The sequence below is a fragment of the Palaemon carinicauda genome, chromosome 29 (genome assembly GCF_036898095.1).
Source record: "Palaemon carinicauda isolate YSFRI2023 chromosome 29, ASM3689809v2, whole genome shotgun sequence".
NCBI lineage: Eukaryota > Metazoa > Arthropoda > Malacostraca > Decapoda > Palaemonidae > Palaemon > Palaemon carinicauda.
This window is the reverse complement of record NC_090753.1, coordinates 93,892,499-93,914,685: the sequence shown is the minus strand read 5'-3', so window position 1 is coordinate 93,914,685 and position 22,187 is coordinate 93,892,499. Positions and strand designations below refer to the sequence as shown.

At 38.2% G+C, this 22,187-nt stretch overlaps 1 protein-coding gene across 1 annotated transcript in view; it reads left to right on the top strand.

Moving 5' to 3' along the window:
* The window catches only part of LOC137622363 (small G protein signaling modulator 3 homolog), a 91,393-nt gene extending 70,176 nt beyond the window's left edge, over positions 1–21,217 (top strand). Inside the window, exons 9-17 of the mRNA XM_068352955.1 lie at positions 988–1,082; positions 1,443–1,585; positions 3,073–3,223; positions 11,048–11,174; positions 13,418–13,528; positions 13,701–13,868; positions 14,620–14,762; positions 17,255–17,359; positions 20,527–21,217. Coding sequence (XP_068209056.1) covers positions 988–1,082; positions 1,443–1,585; positions 3,073–3,223; positions 11,048–11,174; positions 13,418–13,528; positions 13,701–13,868; positions 14,620–14,762; positions 17,255–17,359; positions 20,527–20,778 — 1,295 coding nt within the window. The 3' untranslated portion in view covers positions 20,779–21,217. The remainder of the gene's footprint in view (positions 1–987; positions 1,083–1,442; positions 1,586–3,072; positions 3,224–11,047; positions 11,175–13,417; positions 13,529–13,700; positions 13,869–14,619; positions 14,763–17,254; positions 17,360–20,526) is intronic.
* Positions 21,218–22,187: the final 970 nt, after the last annotated feature.

The window sequence follows — 22,187 nt, the reverse complement described above, 5'->3', positions numbered from 1 at the left end:
TTGAATGTCATGTTGAATGGAGAGTTACTTGAGGAGGTGGATCAGTTTAAGTACTTGGGGTCTGTTGTTGCAGCAAATGGTGGAGTGGAAGCAGATGTACGTCAGAGAGTGAATGAAGGTTGCAAAATGTTGGGGGCAGTTAAGGGAGTAGTAAAAAATAGAGGATTGGGCATGAATGTAAAGAGAGTTCTATATGAGAAAGTGATTGTACCAACTGTGATGTATGGATCGGAGTTGTGGGGAATGAAAGTGATGGAGAGACAGAAATTGAATGTGTTTGAGATGAAGTGTCTGAGGAGTATGGCTGGTGTATCTCGAGTAGATAGGGTTAGGAACGAAGTGGTGAGGGTGAGAACGGGTGTAAGAAATGAGTTAGCGGCTAGAGTGGATATGAATGTGTTGAGGTGGTTTGGCCATGTTGAGAGAATGGAAAATGGCTGTCTGCTAAAGAAGGTGATGAATGCAAGAGTTGATGGGAGAAGTACAAGAGGAAGGCCAAGGTTTGGGTGGATGGATGGTGTGAAGAAAGCTCTGGGTGATAGGAGGATAGATGTGAGAGAGGCAAGAGAGCGTGCTAGAAATAGGAATGAATGGCGAGCGATTGTGACGCAGTTCCGGTAGGCCCTGCTGCTTCCTCCGGTGCCTTAGATGACCGCGGAGGTAGCAGCAGTAGGGGACTCAGCAGTATGAAGCTTCATCTGTGGTGGAAATGTGGGAGGTTGGGCTGTGGCACCCTAGCAGTACCAGCTGAACTCGGCTGGGTCCCTGGTTAGGCTGGAGGAACGTAGAGAGTAGAGGTCCCCTTTTTGTTTTGTTTCTTGTTGTTGTCGGCTACCCCCCAAACTTGGGGGAAGTGCCTTTGGTATATGTATGTATGTATGTATATTCAAAATGAATGCTTTTCTGTCATCATTGCATACAATTCTTGTATATAATCACACAAAGGTTTTTGTTATAGTTATTTCTGATTTCATCTCTTCATTGCAGAGGCTGAGCTTCGAAGTTTGGAAAATTCAGCACAAATTTTCAATGCATTATCAGACATTCCTGGTGATGTAGATGACGTTGAATGTCTATTCAAGGTAAGGTTTATTCAGATGTCTGTTTTCATAGGTTAAGTGAGCAGCAGTGTGTTCAATGAACTGTTTGACTTGTTGAATAGATGAAGTACTGTATTTTGAACGAAATTTAAGTACTGTAGTGAGAGCATTTAGTTAAAAAAATTGTTCAAAAAAGACCCTTTAAGATCAGGTAGAAGAATACTGTATATACTTTTTAGTATAGAATGGTAAAGATTTATTTTAATATTACTGTTCTTAAAATATTTTTAGTTGTTAATTACTTCTCTTGCATATTCCCAACCCCTTAAAGTTTATATTCTGCTGTTCAGAATAAATAAGATTTAATCATTAGGAATTGTAATATTCCACTTCTTTTCTTAGGTAATGGAGAATGTTTGCGGTAGCTTGACAGATGTCATGGTGGAAACTCATCGGCGCCGACACTTAGCATACCTCATGGCTGACCACGGGGCTCTGATAAATCCCGATCATTCCACAAATTTACCTAAGCAGCAGCTAAATAGGTATGATTGTAAGAAACATATAATTATGAAGTACAAAACTATAAAGTATTTGCTGTATAGATATTCATCATCATTAAGGTTTTTATAATAGTTTTCCTTGTTTCTGGATTTTATATCTTCATAAATAATGGAAAGAGCTTTAGATGTGGCTGGAGATTACTGGAGATTATTTCAGAAAAATAGGTTTGGACTGTTTTTAGGTCCATGTAATGACTAACAGATATAGCTATTTGTTTTTACGCATACAAACCTTTTATCCTTTAACTATTGTGTTACTGACAGTGTTTGAAATATCATACACTACACTAATGACAGTTTTTATAGTAACATGCATTATATAGTAAAATGAAAAAAATAACAAAATTGATGAAAAAAGTATCTTAAAACCATTGGTTTCTAGAGAACTACCTTAGGACTAAGAGGGGGGGTGGGTCGTCTCTGTTTAGAGGTACTTCTCTCGAAACTTCTGAAAGGACTCAACATCTTATATCCGAGTGTTGGAGTCTCTTCTTAGCATTGGCAGAACAAAGAAAGGTGTTTTCCAACTTAATTGAGACTTTATAGAGTATATACTTTGACCTTTGAGGGGTCAAGGAGACTGTTATTGGCTTTTTGCAAGGTCTTTAAATATTGACGAACCAAATAATTGTTTTACTGTTTTGTAATTTGTCTTATCATATAATTTTACAAGAGCTCACAAAGTCGGGTATTATTCCCACTTAGAATTAAAAAAATCTGCTGTTGAATAGGTGATGGAATTGGGATATGCCAAACAACCTTCAACCTTCTTAAGAAGGTATACCCTTAAGTTCTTCAACACTTGTTTTAGGCCTTGGGGTAAAAGCTGCAGCTTGTCTATAGTAACACATTAGATATAAGCCTGGAGGAAAGGTAGAAGGATTGGCTCTTCAGTTTCTTCTTTCCTTCCCCTTACTTTGGAACCTCATCTTCTTTATCTGCATCTTTTCCCACTTTTATGGGGGGGGGGTCAATGTTTCTGACCAGCTTTCTCCACTTGTCTGCATATCAGAAGAATCTCAGCTTCATCTCTCTCCAGAGCCAGTCTTCTAGATTATTCCCCCAGAACCACCCTCTCTCCTTACTTTGGAACCTCTGTAATTATTAAAGTACAGTAGTTTTAAATATTTTAATAAGTATTTTAATAAGTACAGAGGTTCCAACCCTTACTTTTGAACCTCTGTACTTATTAAAGTATAGTATTTTTAAATATTTTAAAGTATTTCTTTACTCATTAATTTATTATTCCAGTCTAGTTATTATTTACTAATGATGTCCTTGAATAGAGAAGGACATTTATATTTTCTTCTCCATTGTATATTTTTTTGGTGTGGATTACTAGGTTTTCCTCTTATTATATGTAGTTTTAACTTCCGGTTTTAACAATTGTTGTACAGGTATATTGAAACTCAGGACCTCCTCTAAACCTAGCTTGAGGATTTATAGTTAATTCTCCTTTTTTATTTTAGACGTCAAGTAACGAAGAACAAGTCTATGCTAGAACTCATTCTTTTTGGTGAGGACGGCAGTGCAGATGACATGCGGAACAAAAATATTCGACAGACAGAGCTCCTGGTAGACCTGCGAGAGGCCATCCTTCAAGTTGGAAGGCATTTCCAGGTACAGTACATCTGTTGGTCCCTTGAAAATGATTATTATGTTACTCAAAACTGAAAACCCACAAATCACATAGCATTTGGTTTATGGATTTTGATAGTTTAATAAAGAAGTAACAATTTGATCAAGAGTTAGGGTCTTATTTGATACTGTACATTGACTCTCAATACACTATTGTGAAAATTATAGTAATGTAATTACACTTTGTAGCTGGCATCAGGGTGATTTACCACTACCCTTTTCTACCTCTTTCATGTAGAACTTCCAGAAGATTTCCTCAGTGTAATTGTCACAATTTAAAGCAACGGGAAATGTCAGGTTTTAGAAAGCACCCTGTTGGTATTTTTTTCAAAATTCTTTTGTTTATAGTCATCTATCTGGATAAGCTACAATATATTTTCAATCATTGTTTGATTCTTGCAGAAAGGCATGCCATGGTAAAAAGACCAAGTTCAACGTGAAGTAATATAGTTTTTCACAGTCCAACATTTGTATTTGTTAGGAAAGATAAATATAAGACCAAAGTAATGAGGTAGTTGATATTTCTTCCTCTGTAATATAATCAAAATTAATGATAATTATGATAAAGTAGTTTTAAATATTTTACTTAGCCGGTGAATATATAATAGCTGCAACTCTGCGGCTCGACAGAAAACACACTAAAAAAACTCGCGAGCGATCGCTATGAAGGTTGCGGGTGTGCCCACCAGCGCCAACTGTCGGCCAGATACCACTCTTGTATGTAAACAAAACCTTCAATTCTTCTCTGTCGACGTTGACGACAAGACGTATTCATACTCGCTGTAGAACCTGGAGTTTTCTTAACATATTTGGTGAAGTACTTCATTTTGGTTTGAGCTTTCGCAGTACAGGTGTTTTATCTTCAACTTAAATCTTGAACTCGTTTTTGGATAGATTTAATTTTTGATGACTTTGGATTGTTTTTTGGACTTTCCTTGACTTTTAAATGGCCGACCCTTCCCTCAGTACGGAAGTGTGTTTAGGCTTTTAGCAATTATCTTATCACGTTATAAATTAATTATAGATTTTCCTCTATATATTTTATATCTCAACCGCCTTTATTAGGCCTCTTCGATTAGCTTTCCATTTATAATAAACATCAAAATAAATTTTAATGATTTGTTTATATGCGACCTTTCCTGAGAGTAGGCGGTCCTAACTTGGAAACCGAAGTTAAACAACGTTGAGCCCTTTCAATCGTAAATAGCTTTTAAAGAGCTAATGATTTAAAACTTATTAAATGAATATTTTTTAATAGATATTTTATGAAAGATTTTCTTTGAATAGTCTTCGTACTGTTTCAAAGATGAACTACGTTTAGTTTATTTATGCTACGCAGTTTGCGCTCTATCGTTACGATAGAGAGAGAGAGTATCACGGTTTCACTTTGCAGAAAGAGTAAATCGATTCTGACGTTTTGTTCATTCTTCTTTCAAAGCTTAAATGTTTTAAATTCTATTTTAAAGGAACTTTTTAATTTAAAAACCTTTCAGTTTTTTCCTTTGGTCAAATAACCTGTTTTTTTTGACGAAACGTAAGTGGGCTCTTCTCTTAGGTGCGAAATCAAGAGAGAGAGAGAGAGAGAGAGATAGAGAGAGACGGAGGGAGAGAGAGGAGAGAAAACGTTCCGATCTTTATCTCGTCCCAAGCAGGTAACGTTGTTCTCGAGTTACTCTCGTCCCTAGTCTCTGTACGGGGAGAAAGGATAAAACGTTTTTAGTTTTTTATTCTCGTCCCAAGGCAATGTACGGTGAGAGATTGAAAACGTAGTTTTGAATGAACTAGTGTTTAGTCTCTTCCCCAGCCACTGATTTTTTTATCTTAAAGTATGTTTACTGTTTTTTGCTGGTATTAATGTGCTTACATTATACGACTGATTTCACAATTACAACCTTTTGATGAAGGTAGAATTGCGTGCTTCAGGTAGAAATCAGTTTTATTCATACCTAATGTGAATTGTTAAAAATTCGATTTCAGTGAAATAAGTGCAAAACAGAAAATCGTAGTGATAAAGTGATATTGCGCAAAGTGTTATCAGTGTTGCGACCGAGGGTTCGTCTGTTCGTGCCTGTCGTTCGCCTAGTCCGGGACCTCTTGCAAGCTCCCAAGCCCAGGGGAGAAGTAATGTCGTATGACTTATGGGTTCGAGAGGCCTTGATCAGCGAACAGACGTTCCCTCTATGGTATCGGGTGTATCTTACCAAGATCACCCCTACCATAAGGCGAGAGAGACGATTTTCTCCTCGTCATCCGAAGGCTTTTCGCATAAGAAACCGTGGAACAAGGTTTCGAGGCCCTTTAACCGAAAGTCAGTCCTTTCAGGACAGGTCCAGCGTCCTGGTTTTAACCATTAGGACAGCTCTGACCCTATGCAGTCATCGGAAGACTGCTCGCCGCCTAACAAAAGCGTAACACAGACTCCGAGAGTCTTTTTGTAGGCAAGGTTTTGCGGTCACAGACGTTACCCTCGTCTATTACCGCAACCATTCCCGTTGATCCTACTTGGGTTGTACGGCAAGACATGCAGAATAAGCTTGCCTCCCTTATGGAAGACTATTCTGCCGATAAGTCCGTTGAGCCTAGCCGTTTATCTCATCGAGATCCTGGCCTTCAGCCACCCTAACGTTCCTTTGTGCGTCCTGTTGACGTTGGCGTAGCCAAGTCACGTCAGTCAGGTTGTTTAGAACCACACTCGATGCGGTCTCGTGTGGATTTTCAGCCACATTTGGACGTTAGGCCACTTGCTGATGCTCCTGTTGACGTTCAGGACGTTCGCTAACAATCGGAGTTGACTTGTTTTGACGCTGAGCGTCAACCTCCGCATTCTAGAGTTGTTTTGACTGCTCAGTCTAGGCGGTCAAAGCAGTCTCGAGTGGACGCTGTGCGTCCTCACGCACCTGTTGTTGTTGACAGTTCACAGACTGTCAAGCAGTTACATGACGTTGCGTCCTGGTCTCACGCACCTGTTGTTGTTGACAGTTCACAGACTGTCAAGCAGTTACATGACGTTGCGTCCTGGTCCGCTACTAATGCACCAGTGCGTGTGGACTCTGCTTGTAAAGCATTGCCAGCACGGTAGGTCTCTCCCTTGCTTGAGACTCGGCTATTATCGGACAAGGTTCCTTCAGATGAGGAAGTTGCTGTTCCCCCTCCTACTGATATTCCCTTGAGGACTCTGTCAGACGGAGAGGAGCCTAAAGCTGCTTAGCCCTCTATGGACTTTAAATAAATCATGCTGATTTTTAAGGATCTTTGTCCGGATCTTTTTGTAACTGCTGCTCCTCGTTCGCCTAAACGTCAGAGCTTACACTAGGCCTAGCTACTTCGAAGCCGTTGTTTTATAAGCTAGTGCTCTCTCGCTCTTCTAAGAGAGCTTTACGTTTGCTAGGCGACTGGTTTATCACCAGGAGGAGTTTGGGGGAGACAGCCTTTGCTTTCCCTTCTTTTAAACTGGCTTATAGAGCGAGAGTCTGATATGACACGAGAGAAGTTCTCGGCTTGGGAGTTCCTGCCTCTGCCCAGATAGACTTCTCAAACCTCATAGACTCTCCCTGGCGCCTGGCCATGAGACGCTCCAAGATTTTACAGGTCGACTTCACAGCTATTTTCGAGCCTTTGAAGTTTTGCTGTACAATTATGTCATGCATAAACAAGGCTTTCAGGGATGGCTCCAATGATCTAACAGCCACGTTCTCTGCAGGAACAAGTCCCTCAGGGATGGCTCCATGATTTGGCAACCATGTTCACTGCAGGAGTACGTAAGAGGCAAGTGCGCTCAATGTGTTCATTGTCAAGACAAACTTCACGATGAAGTCTACCAGGCTGTCTTGACAGCATTTATGGAAGGCGACTGGATGGTCTCTCTCGACCTTCAGGAGGCATACTTCCACATTCCTATACACCCGGATTCCCAACCGTTTCTGAGGTTTGTTTACAGGAATGTGGGGTACCAGTTTCGAGCCCTGTGCTTTGGCCTCAGTCCTGCGCCTCTCGTGTTTACGAGGCTCATGAGGAATGTGGCAAAATCCCTCCATCTATCGGGGATCCGAGCCTCCCTGTACTTGGACGACTGGCTTCTCAGAGCATCGTCCAGTCTTCACTGTCTGCAGGATCTACATTGGACGTTGAGTCTGGCCAGGGAGTTGGGACTTTTGGTCAACCTAAAAGTCCCAACTGATCCCATCCCAGATTATTCTATATTTGGGGATGGAGATTCGCAGTCAAGCCCTGCTCGAAGTCCAACTAATGCTGAAACGAAACGTTTATTCAGTCAGGAGTTGGAACAGTCTCGTAGGGACTCTCTCATCCCTGGAGCAGTTTGTCTCACTAGGGAGACTACACCTTCTGCCTCTCCGGTTCCATCTAGCCTTTCACTGGAACTAGGACAAGACATTAGAGACGGTATCATTCCCAGTCTCCGAACCAGTAAAGGCATGCCTGAAATGGTGGGACAGCAATATCAGTCTGAGAGAGGGACTATCCCTATCAGTCAAGAACCCAACCACGTGTTGTACTCAGACGCGTCGGATTTGGGTTGGGGTGCGACCCTGGACGGTCGGGAATGCTCGGGTCTGTGGACCTCAAGTCAGAAGAGCATGCACATCAACGGCAAGGAGCTATTAGCAGTCCACTTGGCCTTGATGATATTAGAAGGCTTCTTCGAAACTTAGTGGTAGAGGCAACTCAGACAACACCACAACTTTGGCGTACATCTCCAAGCAAGGAGGCACACACTCCTTCACGCTGCTCGAGATCGCAAGGGACCTTCTCTTATGGTCAAGAATTCGAGGCATCTCCCTGTTGACGAGATTCATCCAGGGGGACTTGAACGTCTTGGCAGACTGTCTCAGTCGGAGGGGTCAGGTGATACCCACGGAATGGACCCTCCACAATGACATGGGCAAGAGTCTTTGGACTACTTGGGGTCAACCCACCATAGACCTCTTTGCCTCCTCGTTGACCAAAAGGTTACCAATCTATTGCTCTCCAGTCCTAGATACAGAAGCAATCTACATAGACGCGTTTCTACTGGATTGGTCTTTTTTGGACTTATATGCATTCCCACCATTCAAGATAGTCAACAAGGTACTGCAGAAGTTCGCCTCTCACGAAGGGACAAGGTTGACGTTGGTTGCTACCCTCTGGCCCGCGAGAGAGTGGTGCACCGAGGTACTTCAATGGCTGGTAGACTTTCCAAGAAGTCTTCCTCTAACGGTAGATCTGTTACGTCAGCCCCACGTAAAGAATGTCCATCAAAGCCTCCCCGCTCTTCGTCTGACTTCCTTCAGACTATCGAAAGACTCTCAAGAGCTAGAGGCTTTTCGAAGGAGGCAGCCAGTGCGATTGCAAGAGCTAGGAGAGCTTCTACCATTAGAGTATACCAGTCGAAGTGGGAAGTCTTTCGAGACTGGTGCAAGTCAGCATCTGTGTCCTCGTCCAGTACCTCTGTAGCCCAAATCGCAGATTTTCTTTTACATCTGAGAAAGGTTCACTCCCTTTCAGCTCCCACGATTAAGGGCTACAGGAGCATGTTGGCTTCGGTCTTTCGGCATAGAGGCTCAGATCTTTCCAACAATAAAGATCTCCAAGATCTCCTTAAGTCTTTCGAGACCTCTAAGGAACGTCGTTTGGCAACTCCTGGATGGAACTTAGACGTGGTCCTAAGGTTCCTCATGTCAGACAGGTTTGAGCCATTACATTCAGCCTCCCTGAAGGATCTCACCCTCAAGACACTTTTCCTAGTGTGCTTGGCTTCGGCTAAAAGGGTCAGTGAACTTCATGCCTTCAGTAAGAACATCGGCTTTTCTACAGAAAAAAGCCACTTGTTCACTTCAACTTGGTTTCCTGGCCAAAAATGAACTGCCTTCTCGTCCTTGGCCTAAATCTTTTGATATTCCTTGCTTATCAGAGATCGTAGGCAACGAACTGGAAAGAGTATTATGTCCTGTTAGAGCTCTTAAGTTCGATTTAGCTCGTACTAAGTCATTACGAGGGAAATCTGAGGCATTATGGTGCTCAGTTAAGAAACCTTCATTGCCTATGTCAAAGAATGCTTTGTCATATTTTATCAGATTTTTTTAATACGAGAAGCTCATTCTCACTTGAATGAGAAAGACCGATGTTTGCTTAAGGTTAAGACGCACGAAGTTAGAGATATTGCAACCTCCGTGGCCTTCAAGCAAAATAAATCTCTGCAAAGTATTATGGACGCGACTTTTTGGAGAAGCAAGTCAGTGTTCGCGTCATTTTACTTAAAAGATGTCCAGACTCTTTACGAGGACTGCTACACACTGGGTCCATTCGTTGCAGCGAGTGCAGTAGTGGGTGAGGGTTCTACCACTACACTTCCCTAATTCCAATATCCTTTTAATCTGTCTCTTGAAATGTTTTTAATATTGTTTTATGGGTTGTTCGGAAGGCTAAGAAGCCTTTCGCATCCTGGTTGATTTGGCGGGTGGTCAAAGTCATTTCTTGAGAGCGCCCAGATTAGGGGTTTGATGAGGTCCTGTTGTATGGGTTGCAACCCTTGATACTTCAGCTCCTGGGAGTCTTTCAGCATCCTAAGAGGATCGCTGGGCTCCGTGAGGAAGACAGACTTACAAGGCAGAGTAATCGTCTAAGTCAACTTCCTTACCAGGTACCTATATATTTTGGTTTTGTTATATTGATAACTGTCAAAATGAAAAAACTCTTAGCTTATACGCTGTAAACATAATTAACTCTGGTCTCTACCCACCTCCTTGGGTGTAAATCAGCTATTATATATTCACCGGCTAAGTTAAATATTTAAAAATGATATTTTAATTATAAAATAAATTTTTTAATATACTTACCCGGTGAATATATAAATTAAATGACCCTCCCTTCCTCCCCAATAGAGACGCAGCGGGACGAGAAGAATTGAAGGTTTTGTTTACATACAAGAGTGGTATCTGGCCGACAGTTGGCGCTGGTGGGCACACCCGCAACCTTCATAGCGATCGCTCGCGAGTTTTTTGAGTGTGTTTTCTGTCGAGCCGCAGAGTTGCAGCTATTATATATTCACCGGGTAAGTATATTCAAAAATTTATTTTATAATTAAAATATCATTTTAATGATATTCCAGATATGTATTTGTAAACTTATGTATGGCTTGCTGGATTGATTTTTATTTAATTAAAGTTAAAAAAGGAACAAAGTTATGTTGTAGACCTTACATTGCAGTATAGGTATACCTTGGTATACGTCGTTACAAGTAAAGTCGGTTTCGAATTTACGTCGGTTGTCAAAAATAATGCGTGGGAAAATAAAAATAAAGTTTTGAGTCATTTTCTTTGACTTTCCGTTAGTCCGCCACAAATATTGAAGTCGTAATATCACTGGAATAGCAATTAAAGCACATAAAACATGTTAGTTTATAATGAATAAGAATTAAAGTATATAAAATCATATTTAAATGCTTACATTTACAGTAAACGTTCATATAATTAACATAAATCCTAGCTATCAAACTATGAAAACATCTTTGACTGTTTTTATGTTAGTGATCTTAAAGAGATAAATAGTGGCGTTTTCTATAGTAGTTCAAATATCTAACATTTGGATTGTTAACAGCACATGAAATATTATTGTAAAATAAATGGAATATGCACACATCATAAAGAATATCATCTATATAATTTCTTAACTCATTCAATAGAAATTCCTAATTCTCTCTCTCTCTCTCTCTCTCTCTCTCTCTCTCTCTCTCTCTCTCTCTCTCTTTTTGAGGAATGAGAATGATATTTTGTATGTTCCGAAATACCTTTCATGTTGTATTATTTCTAGGGCATTGAACCAACCTTTGGCTCTGTTACACTTGCACCTGATTACTCCTTGGAATCTCATGCACAAGATCTGCCAGAATTCTTGGCTACTGCTCGATCTAGGCACAGGAGGGCCAAAGCTTTACTGGGTATGTAATATTTTAAATTACCTCATTGGGTAGATCATAATCCTTAGTAATATTTAAAATTTATTTCAATGTTGTTACTGTTCTTAAAGTATTTTGTTTTATATGTTAATTACTTCTCTTGTAGTTCCTTATTTCTTTTCCTCACTTGGATATTTACCCTGTTGGAGACCTCGGGCTTATAGCTTTCTGCTTTTCCAACTGGGGTTGTAACTTAGAAAGTAATAATAATAATAATAATAATAGTAATAATAATAATAATAATAATACAACAGTACACAAAGTCCTCAACTTAGGTCTAATTTTGTTAAATTTGTGCCTAGGGTAGGCTTCACCTAACTCATATGCCTACAATTTTCAGCTACAAAAGTCAGCAAATAATCCCATTTCATATTGCAAATGTCTGGATTACTGCATTAAATTATATAATATTGTTTTGTTACAGTCATTATAAACCTTTGATACAATATCCGAGATTTAAGATATCAGATGGATTTGTGTTTTTAAGTTGAGTACCTTTTGTAATTTAAATATTTTTTTTTACAGGATTCTTTTTAGTTTTGTGTGGTAGCCTACCCCCACTTCATCTATTTCATAATTTTGTTACTATTATCTTCTCTTATTTAATCTTCATTTTATTTTTGTCATACGCTTGTTATTTCAACCTCTCCTCTCTTTTTTTTTTTATTCCCACGTTCATTTTAGCACAACTCTCATGTTTTCACTTGCTCACTTTCTGTAGTGAATTGTTTACCATAATTGAGACATGTTATTATGCTTCATTATATCCAGAAATGCTACTTCTATGATGCTCATCTTATATATACTGTATAATGTACTTTACAAAAAAAAAAAAATGTGTAAGAGAATAGATGCCAACAAGATCTTCTAAATATCTAAGAAGAAAAAGTAACAACTTCGTTACAATAGATCCTTTTATATACCTGTATACTATATATAATTTAGATTGTTTGTTATCTCTTATAATGTAGTTCACTTTGTTATCGTACATATGTATGCCAAATACCAAGTGTTTTTTTAGTTAAAAGATGAGAGTTTTAGTGCAGAATAATTCTGTGTTTAAGCGTTCTTTGTAGAGGTTAGAGACATTAGTGCAACCAGGACAATGGAAGCTTCCTCTTTGTGTGGAAGAATGCATGAAGTATCACATGAGGTTGCACTCAAGATAAATAGGAGAAAGACAGATGATGAGAATGGAATATGCAATGGAAGATGAAGCATCATTGTTTAAGCATTCTTTGTAGAGGGTAGAGACATTAGTGCAGCCAGGACAATGGAAGCTTCCTCTTTGTGTGGAAGAATGTATGAAGTATCACACGAGGTTGCACTCAAGATAAATAGGAGAAAGACAGATGATGAGAATGGAATATGCAATGGAAGATGAAGCATCATTGGAAGGAGAAAGGGTTAATGAGATTTAAATCTTTAGGAATTATGATCTCTAATACAGGGTCTTTAGAATTAGAGTTTAATGGAAGATTGACGAAAGAAAATCAGACAATGGCTAGGTTAAGGAAAATTTTGAAATCAAATCACCTGAAATTACATATAAAAATCAGGCTATATATCAGTTTAGTGAGATCGATGTTATTGTATGGACATGAGTCGTGGTATGTCAATGAAACAATATGCAACAGATTTTGTAGATTTGAGAACAAAGTCCTCAGAAGAATATTGGGAGATAAATGGCAGGACAGGATTAGAAATTAAACTATAAGAGAGATTACTCAAGTGTCATATGTTGATGATATGGTGTGGGGTAGATGGAAATGGTTTGGGCATGCTCTTCGCACTCCGCGAGAGAAATTGGTGCACCAAACTTTTAACTGGGTTCCACAAGGCACAAAAAGAGTTGAAAGACCCAGTCCTACTTGGCTGAGGAGTATGAAGCGTGAAGTAGGAGATGATGCGGGAAGAAGTACTGATTTTTATAGTTTATATAGGAAATATTTATTTTAATGTTACTATTCTTAAAATATTTTATTTTTCCTTGTTTCCTTTCCTCACTGAGTTATTTTCCCTGTTGGGGCCCCTTGGCTTATAGCATCCTGCTTTTCCAACTAGGGTTTTAGTTTAGCAGTTAATAATAATAATAATAATAATAATCAAGAAAGAGACGACTGGCGAAATCTAACCGAGGCCCTTTGCGTCAAAAAGCGTAGGAGGAGATGATGATGATGATGATTTTTACAGTGTACTGTATTTAACAACTTCCAACTTTCCAGATTTTGAACGGCACGATGACGATGAGCTTGGATTCCGCAAAAATGACATAATTACTATCGTATCACAACGCGACGAGCATTGTTGGATTGGAGAATTAAATGGCCTGAGAGGTAATAATAGCTTTACTCTAATCAGTTGAATGTAAAGTATATCAAAACATATGTCAAATAATATATCAAGACTTGGTATACAACAAAAGGGTGTCATACATTTTCAGTATATTTTATTAACTTTTGCAAATTGTAATATATGAATCATAAAAGAATTGCCTCTGGCTCTCAGGGTGGTTTCCGGCAAAGTTTGTCGAGATGCTGGACGAACGAAGTAAAGAATACAGCCGTGCTGGAGACGATGCAATCAATGCTATTGTGACAGATCTTGTTCGTGGAACTCTTTGCCCAGCCATCAAAGGAATCCTCTTACATGGAATGCATCGTATGTCTCTACTAGGTAGGTTTGCATTCCTTAGATTTCATATTTATTTTGTCAAATTGTTTAACATTACATGACATGTAAATCGCTATGCTATACCAGGAATACCTGATATTGTCACTAATTTTTTTTTTATTATTGTCGTAGTGTCCAGTGATTTTAACCTTAATTTTTAGTTTTGGGAAATTTAACATTATCAGTTTGCTTTGCAGTTTTATACAGTAGCTTTGTTCACCAAGTATTTTATAATAGTTTTGTGAAATTTAACATTATCAGTTTTCATTGCAGTATTAAATATCTTTTTACTGCAATTATTTCAATATATACGATTTAAAATACCCTCTGACCTAAATTTCCCTTCATTGTATTGTTTTTTTAGATTTTTATAATTTTTTATAAAAGAAGGAAAATTCTTTATTTTGAAGTTACAATATTTGATTTATCAGTTTATAGTCTTATCTTTTTTTTTTTTTTTTTACTTTACTCGCCAATCATTACATGAATAGAGTAATATCACCTCTCCCTAACCCTGGGTCAACATTGAGTGGTGAACAACATTTGTGAAAGATATATTAACCACTATCAATGTTCCTGCCCACTTTTTCCTTTACTTTTCTAGTTTGTAGCAAAATCTCTCCGAGTTACTTTTCAATCTTGATAAATATAACCCTCTTTAGCCTATCTTTTCAATTTGTATAAACCCTTTTATTTATTAAAGTATAGTGCTAATGAAATTCACAATGATATAGTTAGAGTTTTCATTATTCAGGTGGCCCGTGCCATCCGTGGTTATTCATTGAGGAAGCAGCGGCGCGGGAAGTAGAGAGAGATTTCTCGTCAGTGTATTCGAGACTGGTACTTTGTCGCACATTTAGATTGGACGAAGATGGAAAAGTTCTCACGCCAGAAGAGGTATGTTTTTTGCTTCGTTATATATATTTTTTTGTCCAATTGTACTTTTAAGTAGAATGACAATATAACAGTTAGATATGTTCGACGAAACTTGTTAATTACCCGTAAATATATTTTGTAAGTTTAGGAGAATTATATGGTTAGTTTGGATGGTTGAGACATAACTAGTCTTGTGTTTATTATGTCAACAAGTCATACCCAATATTAATTTTGGTGTATATTTTGCAAGTGCAGTTTTGTGGACAAATTCAAATTTGAAGGATTAGTACAGTAATGGGTTTTTATGATTAGCCCTCCAGTTTTATACCTTGAGAATTACTCCTACACTATATAATGGCCAGTGGCTGCCATTTTGAAATTTCCATTCCCATTTTGTCAGCCTCTATGTCTTCATCTCATTGGTAGGTGCTACTTTCATTAAAGGATTTTTTTATTTTTTTTTTTTATTGAGTGTAGGCTTCTATGAGCAGAATTTCTACCCTTATTATTCCTAGCCAAGCTACAAACCTAGCTGGAAAAGAAAGTAAATTACAAGATTAAATGCCCCAATAAGAAAAGCAGCCTTCAGTGGAAATTAGATAAAATAATATCAAAAGTTTTGATGGTAATATGCTTATAATCATATTTGTATTTTAGTGTCTTCCAAAATAAGATTTGTGTGTAGTCTGTAATAAATCTTATATATGGGGCCATGTTGATCAAACATAATATATGCTTAGCTTGTAGAGGCAACCAGTTTATGTAGCAGTGTAGATTTGATGAGTGTTGGGATCTTGTAGATTTCATGATACAGGACAGACAGGAGCAAGAATAAGTAGAGTACATTGGGCTTCATTATTGAGTGCAGGGATCTCTCAGATCAAATAGTATTAGCTTAACTAAATACACTGTAGATTTAGAAAGTGACAAGAAAAATTTGAAGAGATTCAAGTGTAATGCTCGCCGTTCGAAAGACATTAGCCTAGGTAAGAACCCTTTTTTTTTCTGTTATTATTCTCTTTTTTCATATTTTCTATGTTACCTATTTGACCCATTAATTCTTGTGCTCCTATTCTCCCTTGTTTCAAATGTCCCTTGCTTTCCCTCCAGGTGATTTACTTTCCTTTCACCTTTAGAGTTTGTCCTTATACTAATAGCGTAAGTTAAAAGCGCTTACTCCAAAGCCAAAATAGACAGGATGTTTTAAGATTTATCCTATTCAATAGATATTGTCAGGGTAAGTAACCACAGGTAGTGTGAGATCAATAATGTTTTGTAAAGCAAGAGGACTAGAAAGGATGTCTTTGCATCCGAAAATGATTTTGAAAGGGTTTTTCTGTCTAAAAGAAGTTGGACCTAGATATAAATGTACCTGTGAGGTTAGGCTATCATGAGCCGATAGCTCTGTCTTGAATTTTGATGTTGTGACATCAGAATTGAAATTATTGGGTACAATATCAGCTTTTAATTTTCCCTGTTCCAGATATAATTGTTGATTATTAGTGAAACTTATACAGAACTCTCCAGCTTGCCACCACATTTCTGTAAAAATGTAAAGATATTTCAATCTTGCAAATACAATACTGTACAGCTATTTTCCCTGTTGGAGCCCCTGGCCTTATAGCATCTTGCTTTTCCAACTAGGGTTGTAGATTAGCAAGTAATAATAATAATGTAAGGAAGGGAAACTTGGAGAACCAAAGTAAGCAATTGAAAATTTCCGGACACTGTGGGAATTAGCACAATGAATGTTGGGTAAAACTTATTGAGATGAATATAATTTTTAAAACTAAATTCATCATTTGAATACTTCAATACTTCGCTAACATTATTTGGATTCCACATGCGTGACAGTTTCAAGATGGCAGCCTCTGAGGGCTTGTTAGCGGAGGAGTAATTTTTAAAGATTAAGATAATAGACCTAGTTCGACAAAGGTCCACTTGAAAAATATATAGCACATTGAATGCTGGTTAAATATTGAAATAATTCTATTTTAAAGACTGTCTTGATTTTGGCTAGGTTTATTATATGTTATACAGTACTCAAGACATTTTCACAGTATTTTTTGTTGATATTCTTATAACATGACCATATTTGAAGGTTTATTCATTCATAATTATTGAAATCTTTCAGCATCCACAGCTTTTAAATTTCTTTTAAATTAAATTCATCATCATCATCTTCTATACCTATTGACGCAAAAGGCCACAGTTAGATTTCGCCAGACGTCTCTATCTTGAGCTTGTAAATCATTACTTCTCCATTCTTCATCTCCTACTTCGCGCTTCATTGTCCTCAGCCATGTAGGTCTGGGTCTTCCAACTCTTCTTGTGCCTTGTGGAGTCCAGCTGAACGTTTGGTGAACTAATCTCTCTTGGGGAGTGCGAAGAGGATGCCCAAACCATCTCCATTTACCCCTCATCATGATCTCATCCACATATGGCACTCGAGTAATCTCTCTTACAGTTTCATAAATTAAATTATCTGAAAAAATTAAACTTACATATTTCAGCTCTTGTATCGATGCGTCCAGTCCATCAACGTTAGCCACGACGCAGTCCATGCCCAGATGGATGTGAAACTTCGATCGTTGATTTGTCTTGGACTGAATGAACAGGTGTGTAATTTTTATATGTTAATTTTGCTCAATGATACCAAAGTGAGAAATTTTTTAAATAATTTATATTTGTCCTAACTATATAAACAAGTTCTTTACATCAGGTAATAAGTTAGCCGAGGCACCAGCCACCCGTTGAGATACTACCACTATAGAGTTATTGGGTCCTTTGACTGGCCAGATAGTGACTGGATCCCTCTCTGGTTATGGCTCATCATTTTTCCTTTACCTATACATACACCAAATAGTTTGGCGTATTCTTTACACACTCCTCTTTCCTCATACACTTGACAACACGTAGATAACCGGAAAATTATTCTTCACTCGAGGGGTAAACTACTGTACTGTAATTGTTCAGGGGCTACTTTCCTCTTGGTAAGGGTAGAAGAGACTCTTTAGCTATGGTAAGCAGCTCTTCTAGGAGAAGGACGCTCCAAAATCAAAACGGTGTTCTCTATTCTTGGCTAGTGCCATAGCCTTTGCACCATGATCTTCCAGTGTCTTGGGTTAGAGTTCTCTTGCTTGAGGGTACACTCAGACATGCTATTCGATTTGTTTCCTTGTTTTTTTACCTTACTGGGCTATTTTCCCTCTGGAGCCCTTGGGTTTACAGCATGCTGCTTTCGCAACTAGGGGTATAGCTTAGCAAGTAATAATAATAATAATATATGTACCGCTGTATTCTGTCTCCTATAGTAAAGGATGATAGTTTGTATTACCTTGTAGGAACAAGTTTGGTTTTATTGTAGTACATTAATGGGTGTAATAATTGCTGAAGGATTTTTTGGTCACCTATTTTGGGATACAAGGTATTGAAGTATAAAGATAAATAATAGGTAATAAGAGGTGTTTAGAAACACAGTCTTGATTGCAAAGGTTTGGTATTGACCCACTAGACTAAGAGATGAGTCTGACTTATAAATGAGTGTTATTTTGAGACTTTAAATTTACTCATTCCTTCATGACTCGCCTCCATCAGTGTGTGTTCATAGAAATAAATACTATTTTAATAATAAAATTTGTTATGTACTTATCTGACGTACATATACATGCCCACCCTCCACCCCACTGACTAATGATGTTAAAGAGGATAGACTATTAGTTTCAACTTCGAGACTGAAGATGACAGATATCGCCTTAGTGGGCGAGAGGAAAGGAAATGGAAATGTTATTTTTATTTTCTGGGTAGCATACGATATGAGTCGGTCTTCAAGAATAAAGCAATATGAGTATAGAAATAAATTTTTTTATTAAAATTTCCCAGACAATTTTTATTTGTTATGCTTATATCTTTGAAAATTCCAAAGTCAAAGGTTTATACCTGGGGTAATTAAAGGACCCTATACAGTTACCTGATATCTAGAAAGCACAATACTGTACAGTACTTCTGAATGCAGTATGTCTTAGGAAAATATATTGTCTTCTTGTTTGAAGACTAACAAATCTTCAAACAGTGGTATTTGCTAAATTAATATGGAGTATAAAATTTAGGTTAGCCACTGTTGACCATTTTGCTTCAAGATTAGATAATGGACAGTAAAGAAATTTACTTTCATCTTCATTAAGCTGTGAAGATTTGTAGACAATACACAATTAATTTACTATCTGGAAATTAAATTTATTCTATAATTCTATTTACCAAGGCATTTTCCCCAATTTTGAGGGGTAGCCAACATCAAACAAGGAACAAAAGGGGACCTTTCCTCTCTCCGTTTCTCCCAGCCTGACGAGGGACTCAGCTGAGTTTGGCTGGAACTGCTAGGGTGCCACAGCTCACCCTCCCCTGTTATCCACCACAAATGAAGTTTCATACGCTGAATCCCCTACTGCTGCTACCTCCGCAATCACCAAGGCAACTGGAGGAAGCAGCTGGGCCTACCGGAACTGCGTCACAATCGCTCGCCATTCATTCCTACTTCTAGCATGCTCTCTTACCTCTCTCACATCTATCCTCCTATCACCCAGAGCTTTCTTCATTGCATCCATCCACCCAAAATCTAGGCCTTCCTCTTGTACTTCTCCCCTCAACTCTTTCACTCATCACCTTCTCAAGGAGACAGCCACTTTCCATTCTCTTATCAAGGCCAAACCACCTCAACACATTCATATCCAATCTAGCTGATAAATTATTTCTTACACCTGTTCTCACCCTCACTAATTCCTTTCTAACCCTATCTAATCAAGATAAACCAGCCATACTCCTCAGACACCTAGTGGCTAGTCTAAATAATTCTGAACCAAGTGCATTGTAGGTTTTTGTAATACTTGTACTGTACATGAATGATCTTAAGAAGGTTGCTTATCGGGTACTGTACAGGATCTATCAAGGGTTTTGAGTTAACTTACATAGATTTTATTGCCTTCCGTCTTTCTACCAAGTCTGAGGTAACTTATGCTTTCCATCTAACCTTCAAGTCCAGCTTCTGGAGCAAGCTCACATTATGGATTGTATACAGTCCTTTCTGTTTATGTTTTGAATTATTTGAATTGAAATTGGACCATATGGCCAGACACTGACATCAGGGAGGCCACTGAGCACTGAAGTACAACTGGGGTAAAAATCTCATAGTTCGACACCAAGATGGAAGAAAGGAAGTAAGACCAGAGGTAAAGTAAAGTCTAAAGAATGGGTGTAGTTAGAAGCCAGAGGGACGCTGTAATCTGTCTTTGTTCAAGACACTCTCTGAAATAATGTGTAGCCTTTCTTCAGCGTCAATAGAAGCTCAGTTGCGCCAACTTTTATTTAACCGAATCAGAGAGCCTTCACTTAGATTAGATCCAAATTCATAAGATCCGGGGCTATGAAGGCCATTCAACGTATGTCGAATCGGGGGAAAAATCAGTTGCAATATGAAGTAAAAGTTAAGGAAGTTGGACAGCAAGGTAAATAAAAAGCTATAATGGAGTTGTAGAAAAGGGGTAAAAAGTGAGTGCAGCTAGTGGCCTACAGTTCACCATGTGAAGTACAGTACACTAATGTCACTATCCCCATACAGGGAAAAGACGTCACTGTATATGCCCAGATCTCCTTATGAAACCTTAGAGGCACGCTGATGTTCCCTTTTAAAGGAACTCCAATTGTCGTGTTGGTGGCAGTAGAGTATTTATGATATCCTTTCTAAAGATCAGAGGTTTACATTATCATTTTTCTCTCTCTCTCTCTTAAGGTGTTGCATCTGTGGCTGGAAGTCCTTTGTTCAAGTGCGGACATTGTCGAACGCTGGTACCAACCGTGGTCGTTTCTACGCTCACCTGGATGGGTCCAGATAAAATGTGAACTTCGAGTGCTGGCACAATTCCCCTTCACCCTGAATCCTGACTGGGAGCTTCCACCACCTCCAAATCAAGACCAGAGACCGTTGCGGGAAGGTGTTCGGGACATGCTCGTGAAACACCACTTGTTTTCGTGGGATCTGTAGCACGCGGCGAGCCACGACTCTCATCGTTCATTGTAGTGTTAAACTGCAGTACAGATGCTCGTAAGAGCAATTGGAATGTGAAATCAATATATGAAGGCGACAGAGCCAAAACTTATTTTGACAGTATTTTTGTAGTATCTAATACGTGTGATCCAATATAAAGTGATATATGTTTGCATTTGGTTCATATCATCCAGGAATGTAGAATTTTTTGTTGTCATGTTTCGAAATATTATTGAACCTCCAGTATAACAGCAAGAACCATGGGGTTTGTGTTATGACAAACTTATAGAGCTAAGTGCAGTATTATAATGTCTTTTGCTATTTATTTAGACATTCATAACATATTTTTTAATAGACATGAGCTGGCTTTCTCATACTTTTATCACATTTTATTTTGTATGTTATGCAATTTTTAACTTATTTATTTATGAAATAATTAGCAAGATCGCTTCGTCCTATAAAACTGACTTCCATATTTATTATTGTCTAACCTGTGACTTAACTTACTGTGCCTTTTCCTGAATATTTGCCAGTTTGTTTCAGTAATTTGGTCTCAGTACAATGTAATTTATTATATGAAAATACATTTGTTATGTGAATTCAAGAAGACTCTTGCTTTCTCCCTATAGGTCCCCAGTCAGAGTCCATTTATTTTTCTCTAGTGTGCCACTTGAAGTAAACTAAGTGGGAGGGCCCTTATTTACTTATTAGGTACAGAATTTTGGGAAGACTCGTATCCCGAGACTCAAATAGGTCTCGCCCGAAGTTTTTGTTCTGAAAAGAGAATTGAAGATTGGAGCGAGATAGACCGGAAAAAAAATTGAACTCTTAGTACCTTCTACAAGGTGCTTGCAAGACACTTAAAGGTAACCCAGCTAGGAATTCTTGGCAACATCACCTCGGACACGTACGCTCTCTTCTTTATGCCATTTAGTTGTCATCCATTCGCTTTGGTGTCCTCCTACTATCTGTTCAACTTCTGTAGCTCTATTTTTTATCTCATTTTGATAACAAATCCTTTGTAAGTCTGGAAATGTGACCCAATCTCGTCAAGCTAGCATATATTTACAATGGGCTTCTCTCGTTTTTTAAAGCATGCAATATTATAATGATCTTCAGCAACAAAATTAAAATATTGGTAAGGCAAGACCTGTTATATGGAGTAAGGAAGGGAATCTACTTTTCTTAGGTATAAGAATAAAGATAGGTAATTGCACAGCTTTTCCCACGTCTCCTCTAAATCCATTCCCCTAGAGTCTAGAGTTTAAATCCTGAGGGATGTTGGTATATCACAATTGTGTTTAATCATCTAAAAGTATGTTTTTACAACACAAAACCCATTTGTCATGTAATAGTTTACATGACAAATGGGTTTTGTATTGCCTTTTCTTCATGCAAGATCTCAG